Raw genomic sequence first — 24,641 nt, 5'->3', positions numbered from 1 at the left:
TAAGTCAGCCCTTGGAATCTGCCCGACGACTGCCTGCCCATTAAGGGGATCAGTGATTGAGTGACACTTTTCATTTCAGGTGAGTCAAACGGGCAGCATTCGTGGACAGTATTGAGGCCCACTCTACAAAGCACTGGTACTCCTAGTGCAAAGTGTTCACATATGTGGTGTAATCGGCAGTTCTAATACCGACTTCAATATTCAACCTGTAATGTGCAGCTATAAAACGCGTTATCTACGGCCTGATTGGAGTAAGTGTCGGGCGTACAAACGCGGCTGTCGAAGCGCTTCTCCGTGAACAGCTGTACCAGTGTGGTGGCGCCAGTGCGGGCGCAAGGAGAACTAGGCCCCGGACGCCGTTTCGGCGCCACGCAGCAGGCCGCACCTGTTTTTTTATGTAGCGGCCGTGGTAGTAGTGTGTAACCAGTCTTAAAAACGAAGGGGGCGTGCACACATGAAGGCTCCCTAAAGACAATGCGCTGCGACAGTACGTGATATGTATCGCCCTCTCCTCTCCTACGCTTCCCCATCTTTCTCCTCTCCTACGGTCCCCCCCCCCCATATCTTGCCTCGCGGCGCAGCGGCGCCGACGCAGGCAGCGTCGTGAGGAAGCGTCGCGGCAGCGTCTTGATTGAAAAAACCGACCGCTCGCGCTGCACAACCGTTCACTGACCACCCCGTATATATAGGCACTTGATTTTGACCTCCAAGGTAGTGCGTGTGTGCGATTTCTCCTGTGCGTGATTAAACAAAGAAAATTCACAGCGTACATGTAAAATTAAAGTGAGCTGCAAGTCGTCATAACTCTCATCGAACCTTTAGTATAAACGCGCCCGATCTCACGTCGGTGATGATGTACTGGGCAGAATTCACGGAAGATTCACGGTTTACCGATGAACCTCCGCAGCTTCGCCCACTCATCATCATTCACTCCAAGGATACGCTGTGATTTTTTTCGAGGGACACTTCTTGTGTGAAACGCTCCAGCGCACTCTTAGGTATTAGAGTGTTAGAGAATCGGGGCCCCAAGGAGCTTGGCGATCCAAGAAGCTTGCGAGCCGCCTGGGCGCATGCGCAGAACCCAGGCCAGTCTTGGGATCTTGAGCTCGCGTTGACCCGAGACGCAAAAATTGAAAACTAGCGTGGGGCCCCAAGGCGTCTTGGCTCACAAGCGAGAAGACACAGACGCAGCGCGGGCGACGGCGCAATATGGCCCGCGTCTCGCATGATTTTAAATTTCGTCACGCGTGGCGCTCCGTGCGCTTGACCCAACGCAGGCGGAAATTTAAAATCATGCGAGACGCAGGCCATATTGCGCCGTCGCCCGCGCGGCGTCTGTGTCTTCTCGCTTGTGAACCAAGACGCCTTGGGGCCCCACGCTAGTTTTCAGTTTTTGCGTCTCAGGTCAACGCGAGCTCAAAAGCCCAAGAGTGGCTTTCGTTCTGCGCATGCGCCCTAGCGGCTCGCAAGCTTCTTGGGTCCCCAAACTCCTTGGGGCCCCAATTCTCAAACTCTCTATTGCATCTAGTTTTCCGCGCACAAGCTGGCCCATAATAAACAAGTTTAAAGCGCAGATCTTAGGCGCCCGTTTCTGCGTTGAGCCGTGTCGGCGTCGTCGTAGCCGGTAGAGCGAACGAGGACGAAAGAAAGCGAACATGGAGCGCAGCGGAGGATGAAAGAAGCCGATAGCAAGAAAAGTGCGAGGAGCCGAGAACGACAGTGGTGAGACGACATGTTCCACGGCGCCCACCCACGGCGCCACAGCAGCACGCACCATCGTGCGGTCGCCGATGACGTCATCACTAAGGTATGCGGCGACGGCGTCCACCGATATCATGTAGAAATAAAGCGCTGCATGAACGGAGGCCTGTCTGCGGCGGCTGTTGTGGAACGTGCCCACGTGCTGCCGTCCGCGGTCTCCTAGTCAGCGAGACAGTCGCGCCACGACTTATCCCAGAATAAAAACACCTAAACAGCTGCGATTAGAATTTTCACTAGGCAGTACTGCAATTGTTGGTGATTTTTTTATCCTAGCAGTTCAATGCTTTCTACGCTCATGCCCGAGCTCCCTCGGAAGCTTGTGCATAAACACGGCTAACTGTTCGAGTAGGATATGTTACGTTCTTTGGCGGGTACTCGGGCAAAAATCTGAGCTGAAGTGTGTCTTTCGCGTAACGCGTTGAATTTGAAAAAAAGATAGATAATCGGGCATATTGCCACGTGCGTTTCTTATTATCACTTTTGCTACATTCGGTTTTCGCCCACAAAGACTGTCAGCAACGCTCAGCGCAAACCGCGCCTCATTGTTCGAGAAGCTTCGCGCTTATTGTAGATCGTTTTGTTAAGATTGCGCGCAAGATGCGAACACTCGAGCTTGTTCTAGAACTTGCGCAACAGCCAGCGATAACGCTGGAATATTCGACGGCAAATGTATAAATGCCGACACGCTTCACCGCTTGTCAGTTTTTTGACGGTCGACGCACTGTTCGCCGCTATCAGCATACGCTGTGTATCAGTGCATTGCTGTAGTTTGACTTTCAGTTTCCCGGCCACAAGTTCGGCCGAATAAAAAGCCTCATCTCGGATACGATGTCTGCTGCCTTCGTCGACGTCACGACCGCGTGACATCTGGTGGAGGTGCTCCCCGGTCCATGTACCGAACGCCCCCATCCAGCCGTGAACCGAGCCCTCGCCGCGAAGACACCGATAACATCAGCGACAGTCGAGCCAGCCGCAGAATGAAAGGACAACCCCCCCCCCCTCCAATACGGACCCTAACGGAGAAGACAAAAGCCACAGCGACAAGAACAACTGGCACAATGACGGCCGCAGCGAACCCTGCCGCGATAGTGATGCAGCCGCCCTGGAAGCCGCCGACATTTCGTAGTTCGCTATGTGAAGACCCCGAAACCTGGTTGGAGACGTTCGAAAGGGTTGCAACATTTAAGAACTGGAACGCCGATGACAAACTGCGCCACGTGTACTTCTATCTGGAAGAAGCAGCAAGGACATGGCTCGAGAACCGGGAGTCCACACTACGAACCTGGGATCTCTTTCGCAGTGCTTTTTTGGGGATGTTCACGAGCGTCGTCCGAAAGGAAAGGGCCGCAACCTTGTTGAAGACACGGGTTAAGCTCCCGAACGGAAACGTGACCATCTTCGCGGAAGAAATGACCCGGCTGTTCCGTCACGCTGACCCCAACATTCCTGAAGAAAAGAAGGTTCGTTTCCTCATTCGAGGAGTAAAGGAACAGCTCTTCGCTGGACTTATGAGGAATCCGCCGAATACCGTCCAAGAATTTGTCTCCGAAGTAACAACAATCGAGAAAACGCTTGAGATGCGAACGCGGCAATACAACCGCAGCTTCTCGGTCACAAGCTACGCTGACGTTCAAGCACTAGGTTTCGCAGACCTGTGTGTGACGATCCGAACAATCGTGCAAGAGGAGCTGCGAAAAATTCTACCTTCATCGCAACCTCAGGTAGATTCCATCGCCGAAGTCGTTCGCCAGGAGATCCAGCAGTCACTGGGCGCGCCTCAGCTAGCGCAGCCGCAAGCTATGAGCTATGCTGCTGCAGCCCGCCTTCATGCTGCTCCTCCACGCCCTCGCCAAGACGCCACACCGCCTCAGTACTGTCGCCAGACGCCGCCGCCGCTACTGACGCCCTACCGTCCGCCTGTCGGCCAGCGCTACACCCCAAGGAAGACCGACGTTTGACGCGCCCCTGACGACTGCCCGCTGTGCTACCACTGCGGGTAGGCCGGCCACACGTACCGCCGCTGCCAGTACCGACAGATGGGGCTACGCGGATTCCCCGTTAACGCGCAGCGCCCGCAGACAGGCGAACGGCCTCGCGACATCGACGACTACCTCACCGGAACACAGTGGCAAGAACCACGACCTTCCCGCTCGCCGTCGCCCTGCCGCTACTTGTCACCGCACCGCCGGCAGTACACTGGCCCAAACCGGGGCCGGTCGCCTAGCTCGTCTTCGGAAAAGTAAGGGCAGCAACCGATGGAGTTACGGTTGCAGTACGACGAAATACCGAGGATCCTCCGCCGCCGACGACAACGCCGCAACGAAATCTAGAGAACACGCCGCAAGCCGAACGAAGTCCCGACGTCGAAACTTCACGGCCGGAAGAAGACCTGACAACGCAACGTCGAAGCAGCGAGACAAACCGACGTAGCCGTGATCCGACGCCGCGACCAAACCGAAACGGTAGGCGACGATCAAGTGACCTCGACGTTCTCATCGACGGCCACAACGTCACCGCTCTCGTCGATACTGGAGCCGACTATTCTGTCATCAGTGGACCGTTCGCGACGAAGTTGAAGAAAGTCAAGACCGCCTGGGAAGGCCCCGAAATCCGCACAGCTGGAGGTCACCTAGAAACACCGGCAAGAATCTGCACAGCGAGGATCTACATTAACAACCGGATTTATCCCGCAAGCTTCGTAGTCCTACAGCATTGCTCCCTCTAGGGAGCAATGCTGTCATCCTTGGTATGGACTTCTTAGGCCTTCATGGTGCAGTCATCGAACTCAGATCCCAGTCGTTAACACTATCTACAGAAAAACCATTACCGCCGTACACGCCGCCAGGGAAGCACGCCTTGAATGTGCTGGAAGACCAGGTCACCATTCCCCCTCACTCCAGCGTCATCATTTCCGTCGGCACTCAGAAAGTAGCAGACCTGGAAGGCGTCGTTGAAGGCGACCAGCACCAGTTCATTAACCGCGAGATTTGCGTCGCAAGAGGAATAGCAGAGTTGCGGGGAGGCAAAGCAACAGTGATGCTCACAAATTTTAGCAACGAGTATAAGCACGTAAACAAAGGCACGACAGTCGCCTACATCGAAGAAATTGTGGCAGCCACCAATGCTTTCGCCCTCGCCGATTCTTCCGAGCCCACACCGACGAACCAAGCTCCTCAACCAGCTTTCGACGTCAATCCTAGCCTTCCGAAGCATAAGCAAGAACAGCGCAAAACGCTGCTCTTGAAATACAAGGAGTGCTTTTCGTCGTCGTCAAGAATCCACCAGACCCCAGTCGCAAAACATCGCATCATAACAGATGAAAATGCCAGGCCACTCCGGCAGAGCCCGTACAGAGTTTCGACGCGAGAACGCGAATCCATAAAGAAGCAATGCGACGAAATGCTACGCGACGACATCATCCAGCCGTCGAAGAGTCCGTCCGCGTCACCCGTGGTGTTAGTGAAGTAGAAGGACGGAACCCTACGCTTCTGCGTCGATTATCGCCGCCTGAACAAAATCGCGAAGAAGGACGTCTACTTTCTCCCACGGATAGACGACACCCTGGATCGACTTTACAACGCGAGGTACCTTTCGTCGATGGACCTCAAGACCGGCTACTGGCAAATAGAAGTCGACGAGAGACCGAGAGGAGACTACTTTTATAACACCTGACGGCCTCTTCGAGTTCAAGGTCATGCCCTTTGGTCTTTGCTCGGCACCTGCGACGTTCCAGCGCCTTATGGACACCGCGCTGGCTGGATTGAAGTGGCAGACTTGCCTTGTGTACTTGGACGACGTCATTGTGTTTGCCTCAAGCTTCGACGAACACCTCCGGCGCCTTGACGCTGTACTACAAGCAATCAAGACCTTTGGCCTCACCTTGAAGCCTGAAAAGTGCCGCTTTGCATACGAGGAGCTACTGTTTTTGGGTCACGTGATCAGCAAGGGTGGTGTTCGCCCAGACCCGCGAAAAACAGCTGCCATCGCTGCCTTCCCGCCACCCACCGACACGAAAGCCGTGCGCCGTTTTTTCGGCTTGTGCGCCTACTACAGGCGCTTCGTCAAGGAATTTTCACGAATCACCAAACCGCTGACTCACCTCAGGAAGACCGACTTACCATTCAAGTGGGAAACGGAGCAAATCGAAGCATTTGAAGAACTGAAACGACGCCTTCAGATGCCTCCGATACTAGCGCATTTCGACGAATACGCCGATACGGAAATCCACACCGACGCAAGCAGCGTAGGACTCATCGCCGTCCTGGTGCAGAAGACTGGCGGGCCGGAAAAGGTCGTCAGTTATGCTAGCCGGTCTCTATCAAAGGCAGAAACGAACTATTCCACAACACAAAAGGAGTGCCTAGCGATCATCTGGGCTACATCCAAGTTTCACCCCTACCTCTACGGCAGGCCCTTCAAAGTTGTGAGCGACCACCACGCATTGTGTTGGCTAGCTAACTTGAACGACCCTTCAGGTCGCCTCGTTCGGTGGAGCCTACGACTTCAAGAATTCGACATTACCGTCTGTGGTAGAAATTGACGGATTTGAAATGCACGGCCGATTGCGCGTGTGTGTTGGCTGGTTGCGAGAAGAGGACGATGAGCATGTCTCGCGCGGGAGAGGTCGGCTGAGTGCTAGCCTTTAGAATTATCCTTTTTTTTTCTTCCCCCCCCTCCTTTTTTTTTTTTTTCACTCGCACATCCTACTGCCGCACGATTCGTGGCCGATCCCCCGTGGTGGGTTGTGCCATTCCTCTAGGATCAAACAAACAAACAAACTGAGCGGCATGGGCGGGACCCGCGTTCCCGACCAAGTGTGCGGCCACTGAAGACTTGTGCGTGGGTCTTGTGTACCACGGGCGTCAACGGGTTCCGGTGCGGTCAAGCCTATCCTGGGCCACTACCGTGCTGGGCGACGTTCCAGATCAACCGGCGCCGGGCATTCGTTCCGACGCACGCCTGGACCGTCGGTGACAGCATCGCCGCGCGGTCGACGTGCCGTGAGTGTGTGAGTGTGCCGTCGCCGCGCCGATAGACGCTTCTCACTAAACGTATAGACCGAAGTGTGTGTTATGTGTATGTGCTTGTTCAACGTCTCGTCAGTTCCGTCCCGCGTCCACATTAAAGCCTCGACGTTTCTGTGAGACCTTCTTTGTGTGCAAGAGGCCCGAGCCCACTAACAACATCACACCGTCGTTTACAAGTCCGGAAGAAAACACTCCGACGCTGACTGCCTGTCCCGCGCCCCCGTCACCCCATCGCCGCAGGACGACAAGGAGGACGACTGCTTCGTGGGAACCATAAGTGCCGACGACGTCGTGGAAAGACAGCGAGCGGACCCAGAACTCAGGGGCCTTGTGGAATACCTCGAGGGCAGGACCAGCGTTGTTCCGAAGGTATTCACGCGGGGACTGACGTCGTTTTTCTTGCGCAACGGTGTTCTCCTAAAGAAAAACTTCCCACCGCTTCGAGCCGATTGCCTTCTTGTGGTGCCCTCGGCATTGCGGCCAGAGGTCCTCCAGGCTCTGCACGACGACCCGATATCTGGACACCTGGGTGTTTCTCGCACGCTATCAAGAATACAGAAGAAGTACTACTGGGCGCGTGTTTCCGCCGACGTCACTCGTTGGGTAAGACCTGCCGGGACTGTCTGCGACGCAAGACACCGCCCACTAGGCCAGCCGGACCTCTGCAGCCTATCGAGCCACCTCGACGGCCGTTCCAGCAAATTGGGATGAACTTACTGGCGCCGTTCCCGACGTCCAATACCGGAAACAAATGGATCTTCGTAGCTACCGACTACCTGACCCGCTACGCTGAGACAAGGACCCTGCTCAGAGGCAACGCCGCCGAGGTGGCAAAGTTCTTCGTTGAGAACATCGTCCTGGGTCATGGCGCGCCAGAGGTCCTCATCACAGACAGAGGTACGGCGTTTACTGCTGACTTAACACTGGCAGTACTGAGATACAGCCAAACAAGCCACCGCCGGACCAGAGCGTAGTACCCACAGACAAATGGCCTCACCGAGCGGCTATACAAGACCATCGCCGACATGCTGGCCATGTATGTCAACGTCGAACACAAGACGTGGGATGCCATCCTTCCGTATGTGACCTTCGCATACAACACGGCCATTCAAGAAACGACGCAAATGAGGCTGTATAAGCTGGTCTACGGAAGGAGCCTGGCAACGACGCTCGACGCAATTCTGCCAACCGCCACCGACGAAGACAATCTCGACGTCGCTGCTTATTTGCAACGCGCCGAAGAAGCTCGACAGCTCGCCCGCCTGCGCATAAAGAAGCAGCAGAGGGTCGACAGCCGTCACAATAATCTTCGACGACACCACATGGAATACCAACCCGGTGTCCGTGTGTGGGTCTGGACGCCAATACACCGACGGGGACTTAGTGAGAAGCTTCTTCGACGATAGTTCGGACCGTACAGAGTACTTCGACGCCTCGGCGCGCTCGACTACGAGGTTGTCGCTGACGGTATTACGAACTCCCAGCGGCGCCGTGCGCGACCTGAAGTCGTCCATGTCGTGCGCCTCAAGCCATATTACGCGCGTTAGTGAATCAGGACTGTACTTTTGGTTTATTATTGTACTTTCTTGCTCGTGCTTATTGTTTATTGTGCATGCTTGCGTATTGTTGTTGTGTATTGTTGCATGCATTCGCCACCCCACCCCCCTCCCGCGTTCTGTTTTAAGCATAGGGACGATGCTTTTTCCGAGGGGGGCATTGCCACATGCGTTTCTTATTATCACTTTTGCTGCATTCGGTTTTCGCCCACAGACACTGTCACCAACGCTCAGCGCAAACCGGGCCTCATTGTTCTTCGCGATTATTATAGGTCGGTTTGTTAAGATTGCGCGCAAGATGCGAACACTCGAGCTTATTCTAGAACTTCTGCGACAGCCAGCGATAACGCTGGAATATTCGACGGCACATTTATAAATGCCGACACGCTTCACCGCTTGTCAGTTTTTCGACGGTCGACGCTCTGTTCGCCGCTATCAGCGTACACTGTGTATCAGTGTATTGCTGTAGTTTGACCTTCAATTTCCCGGCCACAAGTTCGGCGAAATAAAAAGCTTCATCTCGGATACGCTGTCTGCTGCGTTCGTCGACGTCACAACCACGTGACAATGTGACGACGTTGCTATGCTGCAACAATTTAAATGTACATGAGATAATAAGGATTCAATGGTGGCTAGTTGGTACTGCATCGTTCTTGTTCTGCCCTGTATGTTTCGTTCGCGGGAAAGGTGTTTTTACAGAAATCGGGGATTTGCATAGGATCTTGTTTAGCTCCCGCACTATGTGATATTTTTCTTGCAAAGGGCAATAAAATTCTGCACAATGAGCTTAGCAGCTTTGGAGCAGTAAAATGTTTTCGTTATGTTGATGAATTTTTAGTATGTTTTCCTTTTCATCAATTTCCAGAGAAAAATGAATCGAAATGTGTCGAGGTGTTTGCAAGAGCGCACCCGGGATTATAGTTTACAGTTGAAATGCCAGATAAGGGATGCCTGCAGTTTTTAAACATTTCATTAACTTTTAGCGCAGGACATACATGTTGGAAGTATAAACCGAGAAGTGAAAAGAGTTTGCTCCCTTACGATTCGGGACACTCAAAATTAGTTAAGCGGGCCATAGCTAGCTCCAACGTCAACCAGTCTATTCGAAAGTCATGCCCCCATACCATCAAGAACAGTATGATGCGTCAAGTCTCTAGACTCAGAGACAGTGGTTACCCCCCTTCTATGATAGCGTCCGTCGCTGAAAAGATTTTGAAGGGCCTGAGCGGCGGAAAGGTTGCAGCCAAAAACACAGATGAAGGTAGGAAGAAGGTGACCGTGTTACCCTACATACATAAAATTTCGCATGGCCTAAAAAAGATAGCTGAAAAGCGCGGCACAAAAGTTGTGTTTTCAGCGCTTTTGAAATTGAAAGGGCTCTGCAAAAAAGTTAATTCCGAAAAAGAAAAACCATCTAGCAACAGCTGCGGGATAAGGCATGCTAACCGGTATGTGGATTGTGTGGACAACGTAGTTTATAAGATTCCCCTCACGTGCGAAAGATCATATATTGGACAGACGGGACGATGCTTAAATATCAGATTAAGAGAACATAGATACGCGACTGAAATGCTACAGTCTCCAGGGCACTTAGCAGCGCACTGCGCACGTTGCGGGTGTAAGCCTATGTTCAGCGACACCAAGGTTTTGGAACACAGCAAATCGAAAAAAGGGCGAGAAATCATGGAGGCCTACTTCATGCAAAAAAATGATCAATCAACATACGTAAGCTCTCCTTCTGTGGTTCTGGGAAACCCCGATTTTAATTTCATAGACAACCATCGCGTAAATACACACGCGCCTTCATGAAATCTGTAGATTTGCACCCTCTTCCATTTTTCACACCTTTTCATGTTCTACGTCACGTTAGTATCTGCTTCTTGCACTTTCATGTCTGTGTATATATTGACGAGCTTTGATCGCAAATAAACAGTTGAAATTTTGCGCACGTCTGTGTTCCCGTGTCGTCCCCCTGTTACATTTTTTAGCGCAGATCAAGAACGATGTACATGAGATGCAAACTTAGTGCAGTCCATAGAAGGGCGAATATGCTCGCAATAAAGGTAAGCAGGTCAATTTCACAAGCAATTCTAATGACAGATGAGAGCTGGCAGAAAAATTTTATTTTCACTAGTATACCTCACAAACAGGTCACCCAACAAGGATCTGGGTCCAAGCCTGTTGGTAGCGTGGCATACTGAAGAAGGTCAGCGCATCAGGACAAGCACAACAAAAACGAGCACACTCACTGTAAACGAAAATGTGCCCAGCTGGGAGGTCTTGGTGGATGATGCTCCCGCCTAACTCCGGTGACCTCTTCCCAACTCGAATGCATCGGAATGTACCGGAGTTTATACGTTCATTCACCGCCGTTCTCCTCCCGCGGGTGATGGAGGGAGCAAAAGGGCGCCCATTCCCTGGTTATACTCCGTTGCTCATGCCGGAAATACTCCGACCGCATCGCTCAGCGACTTCCATTGGCTGCTGGAGATGTGCCGTAGGCAGCCTCGCCGGGCGGCAGGTCCCCAGAAACCATTGTCAAACATCTTCCCTTTCGCCCGAGCCGTTGCGGGGTCTCTGACCAACACTCGCTTTTTCACGCTGGACGTTGGGTTACTGGGACCCCTGCGTATGTGTTCTGTGAACGGGATGATGACCCCCCTTTGCTGGACCGGACAGTGCAGCTAACAAGAAGGAGAAAGTGTGGGTGGCGCGGGGAGAGTCGGCGGCCGTGAAGTGAAGAGAGACGTTCAAGCAACGATAGATGAAGGATCCTTGTTTGGCTCGCTAACAGTTGTAAATATGTAAACAAACTTCTTGTACGATTTGGAAACCGAGCGTCATCGAGCTATTGAAGTCGAACCCTTTTATAACAACCAACATAGCATAGGCCAAGCCACCCGAATCGAAGTGCAGCAAGGATTAGGCGAAGCTTTCGGTGGCGTTCGGAAAAAAGGAAATCGTTCCGTGCACCTTGCGGACATTAAAAGCGACTACGAGCGTCAACGAAGGTTGCCATCTCATCGACAGCAGCAAGTTGCGGGACCGTAATCGCGAGATGTTGCCGTGCAGCAAACGACACACTGTGATCTCGGGAGTGGCAAAAAAGCGGATGGTCGCGGGTACGGCGCAATCTTGGTGAGTGAGCTCTTGTTGAATTATCTGCGTCATTTTTGTCGAAAAGGGCTAAAATTGGGTATTGTTATGCTGATAACAAAAGAGGTTACCAAGACTAGGTTGGCATGACAGGATCGCAGTAAAAAATACAGCGTAAATTTCGAAAACGCGTTGTTTGGACCACATGTTTTTTTTTTTTTAAATAGGGATAACTGCGGTAACTTTAAAGAATATTTGGGACGTGGAGTGACTCTAGCAATATGCATTGATGAAAAAAATCGTAGTTGCGGGTTAATTTAATAAAGAGTTATTAAGTGCTATTAAGTAAACCTAATTGGGAAAGAGATATTGTTGGTCTGGTTGGTATAAATAAAGGGTAATTTTTCTCCGCTTTAGATATTAATATACGCCAGGTAGAGGTCTATCATTGCGTGTTAATAATCTTCACCTTTCATGTAAACGGAACTAATAGAACATCAAAAACTGAAATCAGTATTACTTGTTATGTATTCAGCGAATTGAGCTGGAGAACGGTGTTTCGTACAAGTTTCAGAACACATATACGTGCTCATTTTGGTGAAAAAGTTATTTTATATGATAAGTGATACCCGAGATATCAATATAGAAATGTGAGTGACAATTCGGAGAAAGTGCTCCGTCCACAACAAGAAAGGGAGAGTGGGGTGAAGAGACTAGTTAGTTGGTGACGGGAGGAAGGCGGGCACGAAAACGGGTTGTGGCACGCTTGACGTTTCGTTGGAAGGGGCGTTATTGTCTGTCGACCCCTCTTCCATGTTTAGTGTTATTGTAGTAGTTATGGTTTGAGGATAAAAAAACGCTTATTTGTGCAACGCAATAGAGAGCACGGCTCAGCGTCGTTGGGACGAGGGGAAGGAAATGGTATATGGAAAAAAAGCCAGGCCTGCGCTGAAACCGCAGCACAGTCACAGCGAAAGCTGGAAGAGCGGCGTTTCTGGAGCCCGTTAAGCTCTCTTGGGGCTACAATACAAGTACACTAGAAAGGTACCCACTACGCCACAAATCAAAATTTTTGTGAAGTTGGGAAGCACCCACTAAGCCATTATTCGTCATTCTATGGAGAAGCGAGGCACCACACCTCTGTAAGGCATTATGTGCACTCTGTTGACGTGACGACTGACGACGATGAAGAATTATGGCTCAGCCCTTTGTAATGGGTTAAAATCTTTAAACGGCCCACCAGTTATGTAATTTGCATTGGGTGACGCCCGGTCGCCATTTCCCTCTCCCGTCATGCTGTATACGTTGACGTGGATGAGAGACGGGGGGGGGGGGCGAAGAACTTTATTGAGACCCCGAGGTAATGGATCATGCGCTTATGGGCTTCCTTGGCAACCAATACAAGTGCACTTGCGAGGAACCCACTACGCTATAAATCATTGTAATCTTACTGAGACCCCGAGGAAGTGGATCATGCGCTTATGGGCTTCCTTGGCAACCAATACAAGTGCACTTGCGAGGAACCCACTACGCTATAAATAATTGTAAGTTTTTAGAAGTAGAGCAGCAGGCACTGTGCCATGGTTGAATACTGGGCTCCCACGCAGAGGGCCCAGGTTCGAACCTCGTTCCATCCTGGAATTTTTTTCTTATTTAGTTTTTTTTCTTATTTCGAGCGATACTGGTTACGGACACCGGCGGCGGCGGCGGACAACTACGGCGCCAAAAACGGCCGGAGAAATGATCTCATAACAGCTTTCGCTGTAAAAAAATGAAGGAGAAAGACAGGGCACCTTCTTGACAAATCAGCAGTGCTTGCCGTGTTGCTGAGGGGGGAGGGTGCAATTGCGCTGCGGCTTTTATTTTTTCTCTTTTCCGCCCTGCTGCCAAGGCCGTGTATGTATTTTTTTTGTTTTTTTTTGGGGGGGAGAGGTTGGAGGCACTATTAAATCTCAGTTTATCTCCCCGACCAGATAAAACTGTCCAGATGTTCACCTTCAGGTAGAGTGTCTCTGTGAATAAAGCATTTCTCTCTATCTCTCTCTGACGAACAGTGCTCGAAGACGGGGCATAGTTTGAATCTGCACAATGCAACGACGCTGGCCTGTGAACAAAAGAGGGCAAAAATAAATTCCTCGAATCCTGGTACGCACATCGTGATGCCTCGGCGTGCAACACTATCAAGGTCCATTGCAAGGACCTGTGTGTTGAGTACACTGGTCGACATTCCCTCATTTCTGTCAGTATGTACTGAAGATGCAACTGGCACAGGTGGCGCAATGTTTGTACCTTTTATTGTTGATGTGTTTTGTTAAGTGGGAATAATCTTTTTTAATTTGTGCTCGAGGTTTTACGTTTCGAAACTATACATGCCCACGCAATAAATATTTTGAAAAATGTCCGTTACGAAAAGTGTCATGACAGAGCGGGCGCAGCAAATTAAGAAAGAAAGGCACAACGCCAACTTGCCCCGAAGCCTGTTTTGCAAAGCAGAATTCAAGTACGCTTTTCCTGTGGAGCAGCCGGAAGCACACAAACTGGAAGCGCCTCATATGCGGGAAGTAGGGCGATAAGCACATATTGAAATGCAGCTGTAATAACCAGTAATAATATTTTATAAAATTAGCAAGTTAATCGGGAGAGTTATTCGTGATACTTTCGTCGAGAGTACCGAAATTCGCTCAATTATTGAAAATAAAAACGGTTTTGAAAAATTGAGCAGAAGTAAAGGTATCGATTTAGAAATGGATGGAAAAATTTCGCGCGTTTTGCACCTTGTTCGTGGCGCGGAGGTGTGTTTTTTTTTCACAGAGCGGCTGGCTGACACCAGAGTATATTGGATCTTCTTCTTGATATTAACTTCTTTGTGTAGTCCGTTTAATTAGTGCTGTTCTGTCAAACTTTGTCGTTAATTTAGTATTGACTATGCTGTAAGAACCTGGATGTTCTCATGGTCTGGCACCCTTTGTGGGATTTAATGAGTATCTGTGGCTTCAGTGTCCTTAGTTTTCATGTTTTTGGCATGATTTACAATTCTTATGTACTACTTTTTTGCTAAATTATGCAGGAAGAAATCAGCTGAACCCTTGCGTTGTCAATGGATCTGATGGATGGACCGTCGTGGATGGTTCCCGGCGACTACGATTCCTTCGTTTGTTGTGTATTCTTTTGGGCTTCATTTGGACACGCTGCGCTTAATACTTGAGTCCTGTTTATTTCACGTGATCTGACATCTGCTTGGTTTTTTGGTGGTTTTTTGCATATTTGTTTCTTCTTGTATTGCTTTCCCAAATGCCGGATCATGAACCAAAAACTGCAGCTTATTGTGAATAAATGAAATAATAAGTACTCAAGTGTTCTCTTAAATTTCATCTGCTAAAACTCTGTGGAAAAAAGTACGCAGTGACTCTGCAGTGTTTTGGTGAGAATTCCTTCATGTAACCAACGCGTGACACGATGAGCATACAGTAAAGAAACTGTAAGAGCGGAGCAAAGAGAAAAACACTCCTGATGCATCTCACTGATATTCTGTCCAGATGGAGCAAGGAAATTTAGTAAGATACTCCGGAGGTGCCACGAAAAAACTGCGGATAGCCGGAGTGAAAGAACAGCGAAAAATACTCCGAAGGTGCCACGCAGTGACTCCGGCCGGCCGGAGTGAAAGAACAGCAAAAAATATTCCCGAGGTGCCGCGCAAAAACTCCGGCCAGCCGGAGTCAAAGAACAGCAGAAGATGCTCCGAAGATGCCACGCAAGACCTCCGGCCAGCCGGAGTGAAAGAGTAACAAGAATACTCAGGAGGCGCCACGCAATAACTCCGGCAAGCTGCAGTAAAAGGTTTACTCCGGAAGTCCGGAGTATAAAAAACTCCAAATGAGAGGGTCGCTAGAAGACAAGCATTGTACTGCCACCTGGGAGTAATTTTTTTTTACAGTGTACTTGCAACTGATATTAGACAACTTTAGCGTTAGCGTGACATGGGGGGTTAAGGGAATGGTGTTGCTGCGCCGCAAATATGTATTCTACTGCCGTATTTCCGTGACGGAGATATGTCTGTCAAGTCTTGGCGGACGCCAACATAGAACATCATCGTGTTAAGAAATCTAGGGACTTTAGCACTCACATACGCCGGCGCTAAGGATGCACCTTTCCAACGAGCGCGTCTTGGCTGCTGCAATAATTCCTTGTGCATTACTGTAGACATGCGTGAGCTCCCGAAAATGCACTGCAAGGCAGCGACTTCTTCCTTTGAACTACCGTGCAGCAGTCCAAAAAAGAGGTGCTTCCTCTTATAATATGCAACAACTTAACGGGACCCGTCAACTGGCTTGAACATGTGACCAGATCCTGGTAAAAATGAAAGGTCGAGCATCCTTTTTCGCGATCCAAGTCGGATTTATATTTCTAAATAGCGTTGAGAAAGGCAGGTGTGTCGCGCAGCGTAGGTGAAGAGCCTTGAAGCTGGATCATGGAGTTTACTGTACGTTGTTTAATGCTTTCATGCACACCATAGTACTAAGTACTCAAAATGAGAGTATGCGTAATATTATTTCTCTCCGCTCATTCTTTATTCTTTATTCATACATAATCCCGCTTTGCCCGGAGGCGTTACAGCAGGGGGGTTACAAACATGAAAAAAACACATCTTCATTTTTACTGCACACTTGCTCAGACATCAAACCATTCCACTCGTTAATGGTTTTCACAAAACCATTCTTGAGCGCCGTACGAGTTAAAAATAGTTGCACGCTGACAAGCGGCGCTGCCTTCGCGCCAACTAGCGGAACATGTCAAGCCACGGCGCATGCATGCGCAGCAAACCACGGCACACAAATACGAGCTGCGCTCGCGCTTGCCTCCCACTGTTTGCAGAATGTGTTGGGTTACACGACTTCATATTCGCCGCATATCGAAAAGTTTTGATTATGAATGTTTCACGGCATTTCCCGCGTTACCACTCCGTGACTAGACACACTGACCGGTGTGTTAAAGAAAACAGGTACCATAAAAATTGGTTCTCGGTCCTTTTAAAGCCGCGAATTATAGAGCGGATCATGTTTGCACCGCAAGGGAAAGCCCCACAGCGAAGCAAGTGCCCCAATATACGCCGCATCTGTTTGCATTTTACTTCTGAGAGACCGGCAAATTGCATGAATGAGGCGGCGTGATTCGTAAGAAAGAATATTCTGCCTACGCCATGTTGACGTAAAGCCTTGGTAGTCAGAATCAGAACTCGTCGCCTAGCCCATCGTTCCTCGCCATCGTGTGTACCGAGAGGAATCTCAAGTTGAAGATGCCCGTATAGGGGACGCAGAGATCTACATGCATCAACCTCGCATACGCCAACACCTCACACATGGCGCAAGATGTCTCCACCGATACTACTCGGATCACAGGGCTATGATTGTGCCTATGTACACGGCTGCATAAGTACGCCGCCACCGCAACCACACGAGGATGACGACACGGGAGATCGCTAAAACATACAACACACACCGCCGTGGCGCTCGTACTACTGTCACCGATTCCTCTTCGATTGAACCAAATTATGCAAATGAAGACATAACGGCCTCTCGCATTGCCTCATTGTTTATAACACAACTCGACAACGCCACTTCGCAGCAACCCTCTGTAAGAAATTAGCCAAGGGAAACGCTTTCGTGCTCTCATCTAATAACAATATCCTAGCCATCCTCCGCAACATTTTCTTAACCGTCTTTCTAACCTGAAGTCCAGATGTCCCGCCATGTTTCAGAATGTAGAAGCATTCAGAAACATGGTAGGTCAGCAACTCAGCCGATTTGATTTTCCATCCCGATAATCGAACGACCATGTCCACGCCAGAGACGGTGTCGCCTGGCCGTTCATATTTTTACGGAACATTACAAATAACATATCTCTGAAAATCAGTTCTGCGGAATCCCGCAAGGTGGCGGAAGGGTTAAGAAAGGGAAAATAGACACAAGGGAATCCGTATGGATTTCCCTGTGGCTATACTACAAACGGCTGGTTGTCTATTTTCCCTTTCTGAACCCTTCCGCCACCTTTCTGCAGAAATGATTTTCAATATGTGTCCAGTTTCTTGGAGTTGTCGATGAATTCGCCCTCGCGCTGCCAATTGCTAGCTTCCTGGTTAGCTCAATTCGTAGAGCGACCGCCCCGGAAAGGCGTTGGTCCCGGGTTCAAACGCCGGACCAGGACGAATTTTTCGGCGACTAAGAGGCTTTTTTTTGAGAAATCTGTATGAATTATCTTGTGGCTTCGTGCTACAAATGGGTGGTTGTCTGTTTTTCCTTTCTTTATATCTTTGCAGGGCTCTGGTACGAGTAAGTTGGTTTGTAATTTTTAGCAAGGTTTTTCGGCGCTATACAGACGAGGACGAAAGATCGAGAAGCAAAGAGACAAAGGTGCGCTAAAAGAACTTGCTCAAAATAACATATTGTGTGATTTTGATTGTCGATTCTTTTCGTGCAATCAGCGTCTTGGTATCCGCATATATATCGTACGATTAAAAAATAATGTTGCGTCCCTCCCGGCACTTGATACACTGCACGCGTCCTTTCCGTTGCCCACGCGTCGACAGCGAAATAAAGCTTCAGTTGTAGGTAACGACTTTGTGTGATGTTCCGTGTGCAAGCGCTCAGTAGAAATAATTACGTAGGTGAAACGCAGCATGGGTTCACCCAAGTCGCTGAAGGAGTAGATTTCGACTTGACCGTCATTTCTTCCAACGAGAAGGTCCAAGGCCCCGTCGCCCGTGATGTCGTAAGAGCCGAGACAAGTGATACCTGCGCGAACGGAGCATGTCGTCAATCAAGCGAGAAATGGACAAGAACGAAAGCAAGGGCTTCTTTGTAAGACACAACCTAACGGAAGCGTATGAGACATCTCCAGTTTTTAAGTGCAGCCAAGTAATTATGACATATGAACGGAAATAAAACACATTGCACGAAAAAGCACCTGTGGCGTCCGATGCTCTCAATTATACACTCAAGTGAAAAGCTAATGGCTTCGTGGGGTTGTGTCCATAGGTCGGCAAACTCACTCATGAGTCGACTCACTCAGACTCACTCAGACTCAGATCGAGCCCTGAGTCTGATTCTGAGTGAGGTCGAGTGGGTAATATTTTGGTGAGTTTGAGTCCGAGTGATTCCGGCTGAGAAAAATTTCAGTGAGTCTGAGTCCGAGTGAGTCCGGTGGAGAAAAAATTTGGTGAGTCTGAGTCCAAGTGAGCTCTCATGGCAAAATATATTTCATGAGTGAGTCTGAGTGAGCACCACACTTTTTTGCCGACCTATCGTTATTTCTACACAACTTCACCATTACTATCAGCCCTATGTCGGCTCACGTTTATACTCCCGCCGACTCACACATACTTCAAAGCACTAGCGTTGATACACCAGATCTATATTTATCAATCAAAGGCGTGAGTTACGTATTGGGGGGCGGCAAGTTCACCTCCCCCCGCAATCTCTTTCACAGAAAATTCTTGATAAAAATATATCTGGAAGTTACCTCTTTCAAAAAAATGTCCTTACTGGATTGCAACCACTGATAACTTATATTTGAAGGTACGAGGTCAAAAGGTGGTGCCAAGTAGAGCATCAATTACGCCAGATATTGGTGTTTAAGAGCATTGACACCATGGTCAAGAAAGGCAATTATACGCTAACCGACTCATGAGTCGACTCACTCAGACTCACTCAGACTCAGATAGAGCCGTGAGTCTGAGTCTGAGTGAGTTCGTGTGAGTAATATTTTGGTGAGTTTGAGTCCGAGTGAGTCCGGCTGAGAAAAATTTCAGTGAGTCTGAGTCCGAGTGAGTCCGGTGGAGAAAAAATTTGGTGAGTCTGAGTACGAGTGAGCTCTCAGGGCAAAATATATTTCATGAGTGAGTCTGAGTGAGCTCCACACTTTTTGCCGACCTATGGTTGTGTCAGACACAAAGTGTTTCAAATGCGGAGCATTTCTTAGTCGCTGGACGCACTCTGGACCCCAATAAAGTTTGCATCATCATCATCATCATTTCTTAGTCGCACCTGCGGCGTCGGCAGCGCCGTCCATACCCCCACTGCGCATGCTCGGCTCATCTCGTGCCGGCAGCAAGCCTCTCCTCTCCCTCCCTCCCTCCTCTCCCTCGAATGCGGACGGTGTGTATATAGGCGGCGGAGCGCGTGTTCCGAATTCAGTCAAGGGCGTCTTTACTTGGCTTTCGCTTGACTTGACGCTTTGCTTGACTCGAGTAGATGCGATGGAAGCAACAGTACCTTCAATCAGCGTCCCACCACACGTTGAAGGCAACGTTACCCCACCCTCACCGTCGTCGGCGTCAACAACAGCAAGCGACGCAGAAGACAAGGCTGCGAAGAGACGAGCATACGACGCTGAACGCAAGCGTTTGAAGCGAGCTGCGCACCCGGAACTTCGTGCACGCTGGAGCCGTTCAAGTCATACTTGGTGTGCGCATCGTGTGACAATTAAGCATTCCCAAACCATCCCCAATTACGCAACATCCACGCGATACCCCCACCACTCTGCGACGCATTTACTCGAGTTCCCCCGTGGGAAGATGCGGGCAACTTTTTTAAAGACGATAGTCTTTCTTGGGATACTTAAACGGAGAAATTTTGGTCTGTCTTTCTGTCTGTCTGTCTTTCTGTTCGTCGGCACGTCCCTCGATTCAGCCACTCGGCCAAAGTTGAACCACTTGCCCAAGGGCCAGCCGTCTTGAACTGGTACGGCTGTTCATACTTGTGAACGTTGTCGATCGAAAAGTAAATATCATGCATATCTGAGGTGCAACATCACTAGGTAAGTATTAGGTGGCGTGTTCCTTTAATAGAAAATGCATACATACGTAATTTTAAGGACCCTAGTTTCTTAAGCTGCGCTGAAAATGCGACTGCGCTGAAATTTGCCTTCCTCCGTGCCCTCCGCACGAGCTCATTGTTGTGTTTCGGTTTCGGTTCTGTATTGCACTGTACGAATGCCATGGGTTGGTGTTGAAAAACGTTAGTTTTGAGAAGGCCAAGAAGGTGACAAAAAATATTTAAAAAATGAAAAATCAGCGTTGTGGGCGGCCCACAGGCTGCCGGTTGTGGGCGCCGCTCTGGCATTCCTGTTTTACCCAGGCGACGTGTAAATAAAACAGTGTGTGGAGAGTACTCGTTGAGTGCGGACGTTTAGTCTGCTTCAGCGCTTCGCGCCAAACCGCGTGTTCGGGCTGGCTGGCGTCCCCGCCGGTCGCGTTGGTCACCGCCGGTCTTCGCCTGCTGCTGCGCCAGGACTACCAGCACGCAACACAGCACTCATGTTTCCCGACGTATTGCCAGATGGCGTCCATATCTCACACAGCGCCTCTTCTATCGTCTTTACACGACATTTGCAGCGAAGCACGCAGATACGCGGCCAATTTTTTCACCCTTGCCTTTCTTTCTTTATGCATTCGTTTAAGTTAATTCGCGGTGCCACTGTGCAAAAACCAACACACATAATACTTCACGTGACTCGGGCTGTACGTACTTCCACCTCCGTTGAGATTCTCGATCTCCCAGACCGGTGCTTGAGGAGACCTGCGCATCAATAGTATAGATACTTCTGACAGCCAGCAGAAGACCATCGCTTACTTGTCGATGGAAAGAAGGCCGATTTTGCCGTCGCTGGTACCGTACACAACGTCTTTGCCCGTTGCACCTGCGAATACCATTTAACATCATAATAGTCACTACTGCTGTTGTAATCAATGTTTTATTTCACTTGCACTGCTCTATAGCCACGCCCTATCATTTCACGCCTGCAAATCTTGTGATTTCAAGAGGCTTTCTGCTGCCCTCTACTGCACTTTCTTTCCGCGGCGCCCACTAGAACGGATGGGTGAATATTCGCTACAATTGTTGTTACCTACTCGGCTATCTTCCTGTATCTTGACGTTTTTGGTGGTGGTAAAACTATTTCCTAAAGAAAGGGTCCTGATGGACACTCGACTAGACGCCAGGTGTAGAAGACACCTCCCACGTCGGGACAGAGAAACCTGTCCATAACTTAATGAGTTTCTTTCATAACATCTAAGTGTGTGAACCTCAAGAGCAGCAGTAAAACGGCATGCGACGATCGCAGGTTTCTGACAAAGAGCTCTGAAGGGACCGGCCCCAATAATTCAATTTGGATTGATAAAATCGTCTTTGAGAACTCTGCCGCTGTTTATTTCATCATCGTATGTTCATTCTTACAAAAGTGCTCAAATTAATATTATTAGTCAGTTATGCCTCGCTCTTTGCGCGGTGTGTGATAGTAGTAGTTTACGGCAAACCGCTGACTTGCCGAAAGTAGTACACAGGGCAAACAGGCCCCTGCCCTGATGACCGGTTAAGACAACATGCACAAAATTTAAACATAGTTGACAGTACTCGCCTTTCTTCCTACCGCAGCATGTGCACGTGTGTGCCGATATTTCGCGAAGCCTACATTATATAGCCGGATACAACTTTAGAAGTGCGCGGCATTTCCTCCTCAAAGGCGGATACACACAAGCCTGCACCAATAGGCGCGCACACGAGACTGACGTCATGAGACCGTCAGCCGGTGGCCCCGCTTTCGGAGAACATTGCCGACTGCATGAGCGGGACTATTTTTTAGTCGTGGAGGCAATCGGCTGCTGCGCTTCGGTAGTCGGGGCGGGGCCTCTCCTGACTGTTTATGTTCTATCCGACTGTAGGTAGACGTCGGAACCAATCAGCCCGCGAAATCTAGGAGGCGTACCATATAAAGAAAAAAAAAGAAACGGATTGTGTTAGTGACACGTCCATCTCCCTTGATAAGAGTGAAATAAGCTTTTTTGATGCAACGTGTCCGTAGCCTGATCGGTGGTCTTGTCTAGATATGCGCTCGGTCCGAGTGCGCACCACCTTCCTATATGTTTCATTGGAACCCATTGCAACAAAACAGTCGTCAGTAGTCTTTCATGTGTTCGTACTTTTGGCGCTAAAATGAAGATACCGTCTAATATGCATCGACCTGCCAAGCAACAAGTTTTCGTTGGCCCCCAGTGACATCCCCGCCCCCTTTCTACCTGAGCTCGCTTCTGTCTGGCGCTCTGAGACCTTCACGAGTGTTTCACGCGCTGCCTTAGCTATGACTTCTCGTTCGCGAGCTCGGTGGTCGTCTTTGTGTGGTAGACGTGGCGCCACAGGTAAGCGTATTTCTTGCGGAGTTAACCTGTGCGACCCGCAATCTCGTGATTGCGGCACTGTGCTGCATCTTGGGTTAATAAGCGCCCGCTTGTTTACACCCTGCCTCTAGTGCTCTTTCTGCGCCTTGTCAGAGCGTCGACGAACCAGGCCGTAGTGACCTTGTGCGCGGCGGTGGTGGCGCGCGGCGTCCGTTTCCGGTCGCGCTTGTAGCGTAAGCTTGCGAAATCATCTCCCCAACTTCAAAGAAAAGAAAAGAACCTTAGTCAACCACGTAATGCGTAGGACACACAAAAATTCGGAGGACGCTTCAGCTTCGCCTTCAAGAATAGAACGCGATAGTGTAATCGGACCGTGCTTGCATCGCCTTCTCAAATGCTGGTCTGGCTTCGTTTCTCGTTTAAACCGTGCCGCAAAGAAAGGAACGTCTGTGCGCCTGTAATTGGCGCTTTCAAGCTATCCTAGAATGCGTACTGAAAGTGCAGATGCGAAGTGGCCACTACGACATAATTCTTCTTTTTCGTAAGGCGCTTATTATGACGGCACTCAGCGGCAATACGCAGTGACGACAGTCAAGGCAAAAGCGCTGACTCTGAGCGCGAGTGGCGTTTTTTCAGGAAGGAGCCGAAGAGGCCTACCCACTAGAAGCCGCTGGAGAATGGGAATCCATTACACAGTTCCAAGGCTTCGCTACAATTACCCCGGGTACAAAAAGGAAGCCGCCCAGCGACCTAACACGTCGTCACTATGAGCGGGTCAGAGTAGCCCTTGAAGCGCTCCATGTTGACAATGTCGCGCCCTCGACCGCGCATGTCCGAAGATTGCTCAATGAGTTCGATCAGGCAGTTGACTGGGGATGTGCGTTCGACGACGCGGTAGGGGCCTTCGTATTTTGGCAGTAGTTTTATAGAGAGGACAGTTGTAGTAGAAACCGAGAGCCTTACAAGCGCTCCAGGGAGGAACGTGGGCTCAGAAGTGGTGGTGTCACCATGAATGCTCTTCTGCCACTCTTGCTCATGCGTTGTAAAGGTGTTCGCAAGCTCGTGACTCCTTTCAGCACGCCTGGCTGTGGCTGAAACAGTCGCACACTATGATTGATCTGGCTGGTATGGAAGGATAGCATCGATGGGACCATATATATATATATATATATATATATATATATATATATATATATATTGACGCGCGTATACTACATGTGGACGACGACGACGATGGGGGGCTTTAACGGACACCATCTAGTGGGGCTGTGATTAGTTGAAGACGAAGAAGACGTCCCGCCTGTTCAGCTGATTTTCAACACGCTGTTTCGCTGCCGAAAGGTCTTCTGGTCTTTTCCTCGCGTTGCATCGCGACAATATGTATATATATATATATATATATATATATATATATATATATATATATATATATATATATATGCGTGTGTGTGTGTGTGTACTACGATACGATGTAGAGGACGTGCAAAACGAACACTTTTTATTTAATAAAAATAAAGTTTTAGTTTAGCACGTCCTCTGCTTCGTAGTATTAGTTCTACTGGATCCAATGGCACCACCCTTACAGAAATTCTCATTGAAAAACCATAGAGAAGTTATTGAGCAATGTCAACAGATGGCACTGAAAATACATTGTTGATCAATAGAAAAACTGTTGAGAAAACTGTTGACCAGTATCGAAAATTAGCCCGCGACTTTCAATTGAAAGACCATTATGTAAATCAACATCGATATATCGTTGAGAGGAAAAGAAATGTGAATTGAAAATACATTGTGGATCAATAGAAAAACCGTTGAGCAAGCTATTGACCAGTATTAAAAATTGGCCCGCGACTTTCAATTGAAAGACCATTAGGCAAATCAACATTGATTTATCATTGAGAGGAAAAGAAACGTCAATTGAAAATACGTTGTGGATCAAGTGAAATTTCGTTGAGCTAGCTGTTGACCAGTATTGAAAATTGGCCCACGACTTTCAATTGAACGACCATTAAGGAAATCAATATTGATTTATCG

The 24,641-nt window shown here is 49.4% G+C and overlaps 1 protein-coding gene across 1 annotated transcript in view; it reads right to left on the bottom strand.

Annotated features, from left to right (window-relative positions):
* The window catches only part of LOC119381037 (Bardet-Biedl syndrome 7 protein homolog), a 793,778-nt gene that overhangs the window by 299,824 nt on the left and 469,313 nt on the right, over positions 1–24,641 (bottom strand). Inside the window, exons 7-9 of the mRNA XM_049412187.1 lie at positions 21,067–21,133; positions 20,963–21,012; positions 18,098–18,228 (exon numbers count right to left, since the gene is read on the bottom strand). Coding sequence (XP_049268144.1) covers positions 18,098–18,228; positions 20,963–21,012; positions 21,067–21,133 — 248 coding nt within the window. The remainder of the gene's footprint in view (positions 1–18,097; positions 18,229–20,962; positions 21,013–21,066; positions 21,134–24,641) is intronic.

This window comes from Rhipicephalus sanguineus, chromosome 2 (genome assembly GCF_013339695.2).
Source record: "Rhipicephalus sanguineus isolate Rsan-2018 chromosome 2, BIME_Rsan_1.4, whole genome shotgun sequence".
Classification (NCBI taxonomy): Eukaryota; Metazoa; Arthropoda; class Arachnida; order Ixodida; family Ixodidae; genus Rhipicephalus; species Rhipicephalus sanguineus.
The sequence above is the reverse complement of the archived record's forward strand: the minus strand, read 5'-3'. Positions and strand labels throughout refer to the sequence as shown.